The following is a 12,668-nucleotide window of genomic DNA, read 5'->3' on the forward strand; positions in this document are numbered from 1 at the left end:
GGGGGGCATTTTTCCTATTCTTTTCCACTCTATTAGCAGGTGGAGCTGTTGCAGGGTCGAAGGGACAGGCCACTCTTGGGGGCTTTTTGGAATCAGGTTGACCTGCGCTCGCACCTACCGTTGCCAGGAGGGACTGCAGCTCGATCTCCAGTGTTTGCAGGGTGCGCTTCATCTCTGTCAGCTCGGTCCTGGCGGAGGTGGCTGCGCCAGCGTCGTCGAAGATCTGCTGCTGCAGCGTGGCGCTCTGGAAGGCAGGGCGCGGAGGGTCACACGAAGTCCGAACTCCGAGGTGGTGTGGGTGGGCGGGGGGCGCTGACCTCACCTTCTCCTGGAACCAGGCCTCGGCGTCCCGGCGGTTCTGCTCAGCCAGGGCCTCGTACTCAGCTCGCATGTTGCCCAGCAGCACCGTGAGGTCCACCCCGGGGGCGGCGTTCATCTCCACGTTCACGTTGCCTCCAGCCGCGCACTGCAGAGCCTGCATTTCCTAGAGGGGAACGCGGGTGTGCTCACATGCAGCCTGAGACGAGTTCTGAGAGGCGTTACTTTAGATCCCACAAATAGGAATTGGCTTATTCCACCCATGTTCGTGCCAGTCATCTATTTAATTAGTTATTTGTTCATTAAAACAACCATGACCACCACCTCCGCGCAAAGCGAAGGTTTTCATTCTTTTCCATGAGAAGGGACTACAAAGACCAGAGAGCTATTCACCACATAATAGTTGACTAAATGGTTGATGGAAATAAAGTGGGAAAAAAACAAATAAAAATCCGAGCCCTTGGAACTTTCATCTTAGGGACAGCAGTAATTATTTATTGAATGATTATTATATGCCAGGCACCGTTTTACGCACTGTCTTCATGTGTACTAATTCAAGACTTTCATCATCCCTCTAAGGTAGGTACTACTACTATTATTATTATCATTTTACAGATTAGGAAACTGAGGCACAAAGAGGTGAAATAACACGCCTGAGTCACTAGGATTTGAAAGAGGGCAGTTTGAAGATGGTACTCTGGCTCCTGAGTATCTGTTCTGAGCAGGACAGCCTCTCTGTTCCAGGATAAATCACAGGGCAGATCATTAATCTGCCTGATAAAGTCAGAGAAAGGGTTTCTGAACGGAGAAACAAACCAACGGCCTGAACTTAGTTCTTTGGGTGGCTGACCTTTTCATTTGGACTCATATCCCTGCTTCCTTAAGCCATTTTTTATGACCCTAAATCTATGACCTTCAGTGCATTGATCAAGGAAACCACTATTAATCTATTTTCATATTTTGAGTAAGATTCTGTGGTGAAGAAAAAAATTCTTGTTGCTCTAAAAATCTGAAAATTGAGTTGCTTGAAGTTCTACACTCAGTGCATTCAAAGGCACCCTTTTTCAGTAGGTGTATATTATCTTTAAGGGGCCAATGAATCCTGCTGTGAACCTTACCTTCCAGGGAATGTCCCCTGCTGGCTGCTTGGCTAAGGTTGTCATTTCTTCCCTTCCTTCCCCATGATTTTCTTTTCTTTCTTTTACATTTATTTTGTTTAATTAGTTTTTTTTTTTTTTAATTGGTGCTGGGGATCAAACCCAATGCCTCACTCATGCTAGGCAAGTGCTCTACCACTGAGCGGTTACCCCAACCCAGGATTTTCTTTTTTGAGGCCGCTACAGGGCATGATCTCTTGGCTGTCCTGCCCACACTCTCTGGTGGTCCAACTTTTCCCTGGCTCTTTAAAAAAAAAAGTTTTTTCTTGGGGCTGGGGTTGTGGCTCAGTGGCAGAGTGCTTGCCTAGCATGTGTGTGGCACTGGATTCGATCTTCAGCACCATATATAAATAAATAAAATAGAGGTACTGTGTCCAACTAGAACTAAAATAAATGAATAATTTTTTTTCTTTTAAAATTTTCCTTCTCTTTTCTCTTTTCCATAACGTTCCCATTTGGGACAGGTAGATTTGATGTTTTGGCTCTTTTAAACCATTAATGGAGTACCTCCTGTCAAGAGGGGTTTCTGAAAATTTGTCAACCATTTTTTTCAGAGATTTTTTCAATTATTTCTGGAACAATCTCTTTTTTGGGGGGTGGGGAGGGGATCAAAGTTGCGTGGTATTTCATGTTAAATAAGGGTTTATTATTGTGCAGTCCTCCATATTGAAGTAAATCCAGGCTCATTAAATACAAAAAGAAAAAATAGCTTGGTGCAGTGGCATATGCCTATAATCCCAGAGGCTCAGGAGGCTAAGGCAGGAGGTTCACAAGTTCAAAGCCAGCCTTAATAGCTTAGCAAGGCCCTAAGCAACTCAGCAAGACTTTCTCGAAAATAAAAAGGTCTGGGGATATGGCTCCGTGGTTAAGTGCTTCTGGGTTTAATTCCTGGTACAAGAAAAAAAAAAAAAGGAAGGAAGGAAGAAAAACATCTTTTCCTAGTCAGAGAGGTCCTGTATGAGAAAACTGACCTCAAGGTAGGCTTAAGTAGATGAAATAAATAATCGAATATAAAGAAAGATTGTTATATTCATGCATAAGAAATGTGTTATTTTCAAGTGGATAGAATTGTATCAATCTGAAAAGTGGAAGGGTACAGATTAATTGTTAATATTTATAACCTCCAGGAATGGTGTTAGAACAGCAGATTAGGAGAAATGAAATCTTCCTTTATATGCTTTGGTGTGAATAAATGATTACAATGAGCATGAATCACTATTATCATTTTAACACCCCTCCCACCAAATGTTTTAAATGTACAGAATTCTGATTTGCCAGAAGCGAAGCTTCTCCTACCTCTTCGTGGTTCTTCTTGAGGTAGGTCATCTCTTCACTCAGGGATTCATACTGCAGCTCCTGGTCCGTCCTGCAAAGCGTCAGCTCGTCCAGAACCCACCTTAACCCATTGATGTCTGCCTCTACGTTTTGGTGAAGGGTGAGCTCGTTTTCATACCTTGGGGGGGCGGTGGTATTTATTTCAGTATAAGTTAGACTACTTCAAGAAATGGGAGAAGAAAACCTTAATTATTGAAATTGAAAATTAGAAGCTGAATTAGCGCTCTAAATATTATAAAAAATATACAGAGAAAGAAGTCTCCTATCTTGCCTCCCAGTTCTGTACAGGATAACCAGCAGTTATTCAATCACACAAATTCCAATACCATATTCCAATTAGATAAAAATATATCATTTTGAAATTTTATTTTAGTTTACCCTTTTGCCTAGTTGGCAGATTGTTACTGGCTCTCTACTTTGTCCTTGGCACTATTCTAGGCAGGCAAAGTGATGCCTGGATATTTTGTTTGAAGAATGTAATAAAATATATATAAATTGTGAGTATAGTTTATTGTCATGTAATGTAAATCATTTGCTTTCTTTAATCTTTTAGGTAATAGTTTATTCTACTTGGAGTGAAATCAAAAATTCTATTTGACAACTTAAATAGTTAGGAAACTTTTCCCAGAGCATGATTATTTTCTATCACTTACTTTAGCCGGAAGTCATCAGCAGCCAGTCTGGCATTATCTATCTGCAGAATGACATTAGCATTAGCAGCAGTGGAAGAGATAATCTAGAAGAAATCAAAAGGGAGACCACAGTAAGTAAGTGTGCTCTTATTAGTAATTATTTCAGGAAATAAAAATTACCCAAGTAACTTTTGCATAAAAACTTCCTTCCTTATGTCATAACCAAAGCACTTAAAACTGAATTTTTAAACATTAAATGTTTTAATACTTTCTTATCTATGAATCTATTTCAAAATGAACAGAACTAAGAACATGATAGCTCTGTGGAAATTTAGGAATCAAAGTGTCTATTTTTGAGTAATGAGAGGAATTATATATTTAAATAAGTTAAAAAAATACAAGTACAGTCACGAAGCATTTCTTTCTTTCTTTTTTTAAACTGGGAATTGAACCCAGGAGCACTTAACTACTGACCCGCATCCCCAGTCCCTTCCTCCTTTCATATTTTTTTGAGACAGGGTCTCGCTAAGTTGCTTAGAGCCTCCCTAAATTGCTGAGGCTGGTCTCGAACTTGCAAACCTCCTGCCTCAGCCTCCGGAGTTGCTGGGATTACTGGCGAGCGCCACCGCGCCCAGGCATGAGCATTTCTTAACTACAACAAGATATTTCTTTTTGCTAGGTATTTCTTACTTTGAAATACTTTGACTAGTTCCAACTTCTGATTTCTCACCTTATTTTTCAGATCCTCGATCGTTAGGTGATATCTGCTGTAGTCATGATCAAGTCCACGGCAAGACCCAGGTCCGTATTTTTCATACCAACTCTTGATCTTTCTCTCCAGTTCAGCATTTGCCTCCTCCAGAGCCCGCACATTATCCAGGTAGGATGCCAGGCGGTCGTTGAGATTTTGCATGGTCACCTTTTCGTTCCCCGAGAGGAGTCCTCGTTCATTTCCAGCAGTATTTCCAAGGGCGCCTCCCGCATGGCCCCCAACATTGGGGATCCCCAGGGCACAGGAAAATCCACCGCTAGCCACCGAGCTGCCGCCTGCACTGCTGCCTGCCAAACCTCCGCTGGGTGGTCTGACAGACCCAGCTCCAGACTGCAAGCAAGAGCGCCTGGACCCGCCAGAAAACCGGAGCGACATGGCGGCGGGGAAACGTGGCCTCCGCTGTGGGCAACCGTCAAAGAACAGAATGTGGACCAGGCGCCCAACGGTTTCTTTGAGCTTTTATATACAGTCATGGGGGCTGTTTCCATGTGAGTTATGTCTGCCAAAAGAAAAAATGGCATCATTTAGATTAGCACGAAATTACGTATAATTGGATGATTAAAAAAAAATAATTATTAATGTCTAACATCTCTGGGTGTTGCTTCAGGATATTTATCTCACCTGAAATAGGGTTTGTTCTATATTAACTTCATTATTTTAGCTTCTAATTTTGAGTGAGTCATCCTTTACTTTCATCTGGATCCTAGGAATATGCCATCATTATCTAGTGCAGGGTGTGATCAAATGTTAAAAGGTAAGTAAGATCAGGAGAGGGCACCCTCAGCTGCAGTAGGGTCTCAATTACCACCGAGATGTATGAAGGATATTAACTACAGACAGATATTTCATCCCTCCCCCTCAAAGTGTCTTAATACACACACACACACACACACACACACACACATCTATTTATTACCTTGGACAGTGACACAAACAAGGACCTGTTCCTTTATTTAACATATATGAGTACCTGCTTGGTGCTGTGTGTTAAACACAAAAACAAAAGACATGGTGCTAAGTAAGTGCAGAAAGGAAAAGGCTGCTATCGGAGTCAGAATCTGTTGTCAGGTCTAGACAGGGGCTGGATTGCATTTAGTCTTCTGTGTTCATCTAAAGAGATTGGAATGGAGACTAAGAAAAGCAGAGGATGATGTGACCAGGTTGAATTAAAAGAAGGCTTATGACAAGGTTAGAGCAATAGTCCAGGTGGGGAGGATGGGTTGGGGGGAAGATAGAGTTGGGAAAATATGGGCTTCCAATGACCTTGCAGAGTAAGGACAGAGGGAGATTGGGGGACTCCTTTTAGTAATTGATTTCAGATGCTGAGAACTTGAGTTAGTGATTCTGGGGTGAGGTGAAGACACCAAGTTTAGTCTTGGATCAACTGGGTTCAAGGGTTTGGTGGGATGTCCCAAAGATGACTGATAGGAAGAGAGAATGTTCTGAATAAATCCACTGATTTGGGAAAATACCTGATCAGTGGTGAGTGAGGGATTGTCATGGAGTATAGAGGGTCGAGGTCTCATTTGTGTTGACATCATATGTGGAAGTAATCTTGGTGAAGGAATAGAGACTGATGTGGGTTTGGCAATTTGAAGCGAGTTTAGAAGAAGAAAAAAGAGTGCCAGAGAAGTTTCTAATCCTGAGAAAATGGCTATGTGATCATATAGAAAGAAGAAAGTGACACCAGAGAGAGTCTGAGGGAAAAGACAAGTTAAGTGATTGGGCATCATTATGAGATCTTGTAGCAGGCAAGAATGTGAATAAGAGATTGATAAAGGTGAAGGAAGACAGGTTTCTGTATTAGTCCATTTTCTGTTGTTGTGTCAAAGTTGCTGAGGCTGGGTAGTTTAGAAAGAAAAGAGGTTTATTTAGTTCATAGTTTTGAAAGTTGAAAGTCTAGTGGGTATCCTCTAACAAGTATCCTCTTGGCTACCTCATAACATGGTGGGCAAAAGGGGAAGGGAGATAGCCACATGATGCAGGGGTAAGTGCTTGGGGTGGCTTTGCTTTCTGAGCTTCAGGCTCAGGTAGGGAAGAAAGGTATGTAGTTGTGTTATCACAAGGACAGTCAAGAGTATCTCTGGGAACAGTGTTGTCTAAGCAGCCTAAAGCTGGTCAGCTGGTGCCGTGGGCAGCATTGGGATAGCCTTTAAATGCATAGTCTAGGCAATGTTGTAGGATATTTTTAAAGTTGCAAAGAGCCTTAGACATCACTTAATTCAGCTCCTTATTTGCAGATGATAAATACTAAACAATTTATTCAGGGCCATGAGGCACATTCCCAGGTGAAAGCTGGTGATGTTCAAGGTGACCTTGAGATTCTGGCCACATGAGGAGCCTATTTTAGATATAAATAATTACCCTATCAGGCATGTTAATATGAATATCTATTTTATTAATTGCCTTTCTTAGTCAACATATTATATGAATTATAAAATTTTTCTTTGAATTGTTGAAGTTGAAATATTAAAGAATCAGTGTATTAGCATATATAGAGAATCATATATCTTTGGTGTCTATTATGTAACTCATTTATTATTACTACTCTTTATTATTATCTATTGCTAATTATTTATAATTACTTATTAAATAATAACCAGACAACTAATTGGTTTAGCACATCTGAATTTTCATATGCAAATAAAGTGTTTCCAGAAGAACATTTCACAACAAAAAGAAAAGAACAATGTATTTTATACTTAAATATTGCAAAGAGAAAGAATAGATTTTAAGTGTCCTCACTATAAAAAAAATGATGTGATGTTAATTGTTTGAGCCACTTCAAAATGTATACATATTTCAAAAAATTCTGTTGTATATTGTAAACACATACAATTTTTATTTGTCAATGTAAAATAAATAAAACAGCATAAAATAGAAAGAAAACAAGCTGTCGCTTTAAAAGGCATTCTAAATAGTCAATTCTTTGCATTGGGCATCAGGACCCCTGGTAATTCCGGGCTGCGGAGGGTGTCTCTACCCTTTATTTCCACCAGGGGGCAACGTTCACCTTCAAATGAGTATTGCTGCTCAGGTGCTTGGGGTGGAACCTCCCTTGCATGCCCCCAGCTGGGAATGATTAAACCACTGACACTCACTCAACAATGATCTTTTTCTGAGGTTCCAGAGTGCGGTGAATATAAAGATAAGATTGCTTTACATTAATAGTGTGCTTTACCACTTCCAAAGGGAATTCTTGTATATTATCTCATTTGACCCTTACAAGGAAGCTGGAATTCAGGGGAGGGTCCCTCACCCTTTTTAAATGTGAGTAAAACGAGGAAAAGAACTGTTAAAGGATAAATACCATAAAATGGGATGAATAAAGCCCAGAATGGGCCTGGTGACTCATTGTGCCGGACCTTTCAGTGCATATAATTATCCTAGGATCAGGTAGAAAAATAAAACTCAACCCCAAAATTCCTCTCCAAAAAAAAAAGCATAAGCACAGTTCTTACAAAATTCTCTTCAGAATGTCAAGTTAGTAGCAAATTGAAGCTTTTGGCTACAGTTATGCTGCCTATTAAGTGACATTCATTTATTTATATAGAAATAGTTAAGGAGCATCCATTATGTGCCAAGCACTGTGTTAGTAGCAGGTGATTCAGAGGGGAAGGAAACAAATGCTTTATCAACTCTAATGGAACTTATTGTTTACTGGGGGAGATGGGCCTTAAGTAAATAATCATGAAATTAAAATTATATTAAAAATTTGGGAAGGAAAGAACATGGAACTATTGAGGGAGGACCTGATTTAGGTTGGGCCACCTTTTTGAAGAAATGACATTAAGAAAATACTAGAAAGATGAGAGAGTGATTTCCAGGCCAGAGAGTGGAGGGGCATTCTGGGTGGAAAAAATATAAATATAAACACAACATTTACACTTAGTATGAGAAGGTGTATTAGTCTGGTTTTCATGTCCGTAACAAAATACCTGAAGCTGAGTACTTTATAATGAAAGGAGGGTTATGTAGTTCATAGTTCTGGAGGGTCCGAGAGTGTGGCATTGTCCTGTGCTTGGCTCTGGTGGGGACCTCATGCAGATGGCATTATGGTGGGAGTACCTGTGACCACACAGTGAGATCAGAAGCCAGAGCACAGGGAGGCACCAGACTCCCTCTTAGAACAATCCTTTGAAAGATCTAAGCAGGATCTCATCAATTCCTTCCAAAGGTAAAGCCTCCAGTGACCTAACCAACTCCTCCACCTCTCAACATGAACCCCTGGGGAACATACCCAGACCATCTCTAAACCATAGCAGGAAGGGAGAGTGTGGTACCTTCAAGAACTGAGGGGATCCTGCTGGTGATGAGCATGCAGGGGTGGGGGCGCTGAGAGCTGCCCAGGAAGAGATTTAGGGGCCAGATGAAAGATTCTGAATTGGGTCCTGTGTGTAAAGGGAGATCGTTGAGAGGTTTAAGCAGAGGAGTGATTTTAGAAAGGCCATTCTGGCTGCAGTGTGGAGAATGGATGGGGCAGGGGGCGGGAGAGTAGCCGTGGGAAACCATTAGGGAAGCCAGCTCAGTAATTTAGGTAAGGTGTTAAAGTGACCCGAGTCAGGGAAGTGGTAGTGAAATTAGAACTGGGTGGAATTGGGATGATTTTGGAGGAAGTCTCTCGCTAGTACCTGGTAATGACTGGTGTGGTAAAGATGTGGGGATTAGGGAGAGAATCCAGGGTGTCTCCTGGAGCGGGCAAAGTAATGGTCTACCAAAGAAGATCACACCCTAATCTTCAGAACCGTGAAATTTATTACCTCACCTGGCAAAAGGGACTTTACAGAGGTGATTAAGTTAAGGATTAGACATAAAGATTCTATAGAGATTTTTTTTTAATTTTTTATTGTTGGTTGTTCAAAACATTACAAATTTCTTGACATATCATATTCCACACTTTGATTCAAGTGGGTTATGAACTCCCACCTTCACCCCATACACAGATTGCAGAATCACATCAGTTACACATCCATTGATTTACATATTGCCATACTAGTGTCTGTTGTGCTCCGCTGCATTTCCCATCCTCCACCATCCCCCCTCCCCTCCTCTCCCCTCCCCTCCCCTCCTCTCTCTCTACCCCCTCCACAGTGGTCCTCGGAATACGATAGGGACACAGCAGAGTGAAATTGAAATACAACAGGCAACCCAAAAATAAATATGTAACTTCAAAAAGACAAATGTCCCCATATTGATTTCTTACTATACTACCCCCAAAAGTATTTTCATATGTAGATTGGTCCTAATAGAAAGTATTACCTAAATACCATGAATATCTAGTGGGTCATTCAGAAGTCTAGTGGGGAAAGGGTTGCTTATTCCCTGTCAGGTCATCCAGCAGGCCTGTCCCCACCCCAGCCTCCAACTCCCATTTGATTATGACAAGCCCCACACATTTCCAAAACTTGCCCAGGGAGCAGTCCTGCTGGTTGCTGAGAAACATGGTACTACATAGTCCTCAGGGTGGTTTCATCCTTTGCTTTGTATCTTTGATGTCCTCAGAAACGCTCCCTGGAGTGCTCCTTGACAGAGACTGAAGGCAACTACTGCACGCAGCTGGCGCAAATCCAGGCTCAGATTGGGGCCCTGGAGGAGCAGCTGCACCAGGTCAGGACTGAGACGGAGGGCCAGAAACTGGAGTATGAGCAGCTCCTGGACATCAAGGTCCACCTGGAGAAGGAAATTGAGACCTACTGCCGCCTGATAGACGGAGATGGGAAGTAAGTAAAACCATTGGAAAGTTCCGCACTGCCCCTTAGCCTTCCACACATCCAAGCCTTTTTTTATTCCCACTGTACAAAAGCATGTCCATTTCTTGCCTCAGGGGTCCTCTGCATACCTTGTACATCACAGCATCCTCCTCGTCTGCCTTGGAGGAGTCCACGTGTCCCACACAACTTCCCATCATTGTACTTTTAATCATTGCGGGTTTCAAGATTCTCCCCAACCCCCAATCCCAGGCTTCATCCTTCCTGATATGAAGTTCATTCCTAATATCACTGCTGCCCTGAAATAAATGCACTCCCAGGATCCATATATGTGTAAATATGTGGATCCTAGGGGAGTATATATATTTATCTTAAACTCTCGGATTTTAAAAAAAAATGGAATGGTTTTTAAAATTGGCCTCTCCTTAGATAATATTTAATTACTTTCAGCTCCTGCTTAATATTTTCTCCATAAGTAAATTAAGATCTGTTTTTGTCATACAAAGTTCACTCGAGCTCACTGATTCAGTGAATATTTCTTATGTAATAGTAAACAAAAATATAAAAGAATAAACTTTTTTTGGCAGTTCATGCTCCAAATCAACAAGCTTTGGATCAGAAAATTCAGGAAATTCATCTAAAGGTAATAAAATCTAATTCTGTTTCTGTTGCAGTAAATACTTTTGCATTGAAGATAGTCATACATGGCCGGCCACGGTGGCACACGCCTGTAATCCCAGCAGCTCAGGAGGCTGAGGCAGGAGGATCATGAGTTCAAAGTCAGCCTCAGCAATAGCAAGGCACTAAGCAACTCAGTGAGACCCTGTCTCTAAATAAAATACAAAACAGGGCTGGGGGTGTGGCTCAGAGGTTCAGTGTCCCTGAGTTCAATCCCTGGTACCTGCCTCCCAAAAAAGATGTCATATGCTGTGGCAACTGTCCATAATTAAATAATTCTAACAAAAGTACTCTGAATTGAAAGTATTGGTTTTAATTTTATCCAGCTATCTCAAATTATTATTATAAATCTTTACTTACTCCTCACTAAATAAAAATGTACTTGATGTTTTATATTACAACCAACAATGGAATTCTTTGTCATATAGTCTTTTAAGCTGAATATATGAATTCACATATGTTTTATTTCTAGATTTAGCCAAAACCACGCTGGTAAAGACGGTGGTGGAAGAGATAGATCAACGTGGTAAAGTTCTTTCATCCAGAATTCACTCCATTGAGGAAAAGACATCTAAAATAGTCAATGGCAAGACAGAACAAAGGGTTCCCTTCTAGCTCTCATTTTAGAGAAAAAAAATAATATTTTGAGAAAAGATCTGGCACCACTGAATTATTTTAAATATGAGAGAGAAATATAAAACACTTTCTACTCTTAAAGTTCCTTAGCAAAAATACCTGTTTTCTTAATAACCTTTTCAGGTTGTTGGGTGTTTGGTTTCAAATAAATAAAAAAGTTGATGTGCACACATTTCTGTTTTTTGAAGACTAATAAATAATTAGTTGTGATTTTTTTTCCTTAGGGAGATACTTATGGACTCAATTTTTAACTGAATTTCACTTGAGTTTTAACAACAGTCGGTACCAGCACTTGACATTAAGTATTAAACATTTACTAGGCATAATCGTGAAAGCCCAAGTGTCTACACAGGCAAAGAGTCTGGGAAAACTCAGGAATTCTGCAACTGAAAAGTCCACCTCTAGATGGCGCATGCATGGCATTTTACCAATCGCCTATCTCCAGCCCTTTTGGGGCCACTGGATACTACCTAGGACAGGTTTCTCATTTAAACAGGAACGTCTCAAAAAGAGCCACAGTCATTAGCCTCATGTTAATGACTTTTTTCCTAAAGCAGATTGGAAGCTTTTTCTATGAAGGCCCAGCTAGTAAATCTTTTAGATTTTGCAATCATAGAGTTTCTCTGTTCAATATTCAACTTGGTCATTGTAACAGGAAGCAGCCACAGACAAGACAAAGAGGAACAAGACTGCCTTCAACAAAACTCTGGAATATGAATTGCAAATAATTTTATGTGTCATGAAGTATTGTAAATTTTGATTTTTTTTTTCAAAAACTTAAGAATGTAAAAACCATGTTTAACCCAAGGGCTGTATAAAATCACAAGGCAGGTCAGATTTAACCCACCAACACCCATTCTAGAGTTCCAAGTCTCAAAGGGTTGATGAACTTTCTGGCTATTGTGTCTTTCTACCTTAGGAAAGCAGCTTTTTTATTTCTCTACTATATGGTCTGATTCCAATGCAAAGCTCCACTGAGAGCAGGAATTCTACCCAACAACCCAACAGTCACACGGAAGTTCCTAGAAGTGGTGCAAAGCACAGGATTACAAACTCTTCCACCAAAAGTCATCAAAGAATGCAAAAACTAGAAATTCATGAGGAAATGACTTTCCAAATGTACAATGCATAGGGCCAGCTACTTATTTACAGGCTTCGGTGTTAAATGAAAATGGGAGGTCTCTTGTTCAAAACTCAGATTTAAAAAAATGTCATTAAAGGTATTAAAATAGAATGCTTTTTCCCTTCCACTGAAGCTGCATTCTCAACTTGTGCTGGGTTTTTGTTGTTTTGTTTTTGGATCTTTTCTTTTTAAACTATTTAATGTCATTCTAAGTAAAAATAAAATAAAAATTTAAGTTGTTGCATACCTTTTACCACTCATTTTTATATTATGCAATCAATGCCAATTTTAAATCCAACCCTAAGAACA

General features: G+C 40.5%; 2 protein-coding genes across 2 annotated transcripts; one reads left to right on the plus strand and one right to left on the minus strand.

Annotated features, from left to right (window-relative positions):
- Positions 1-4: 4 nt before the first annotated feature.
- Positions 5-4,589, minus strand: LOC107150707 (keratin, type I cytoskeletal 28-like; the record flags this gene model as incomplete). The annotated part of the gene is made up of 5 exons (XM_015495840.2): positions 4,173-4,589; positions 3,464-3,546; positions 2,772-2,928; positions 323-484; positions 5-244 (listed from the first exon to the last, which is right to left on the minus strand). Coding segments are annotated over exons 1-5 (1,059 nt in total), but the record flags the coding sequence as incomplete, so codon positions are not given.
- Positions 4,588-12,437, plus strand: LOC125611857 (keratin, type I cytoskeletal 28-like). The gene is made up of 4 exons (XM_048787462.1): positions 4,588-4,702; positions 9,712-9,934; positions 10,510-10,565; positions 11,073-12,437. Exons 1-4 carry the CDS (start codon positions 4,588-4,590, stop codon positions 11,213-11,215), a joined length of 537 nt encoding a protein of 178 aa, XP_048643419.1. The 3' UTR covers positions 11,216-12,437.
- The last annotated feature ends 231 nt before the right edge of the window (positions 12,438-12,668 follow it).

The sequence above is a fragment of the Marmota marmota genome, unplaced genomic scaffold, assembly GCF_001458135.2.
Source record: "Marmota marmota marmota unplaced genomic scaffold, marMar, whole genome shotgun sequence".
Taxonomy (NCBI): Eukaryota; Metazoa; Chordata; class Mammalia; order Rodentia; family Sciuridae; genus Marmota; species Marmota marmota.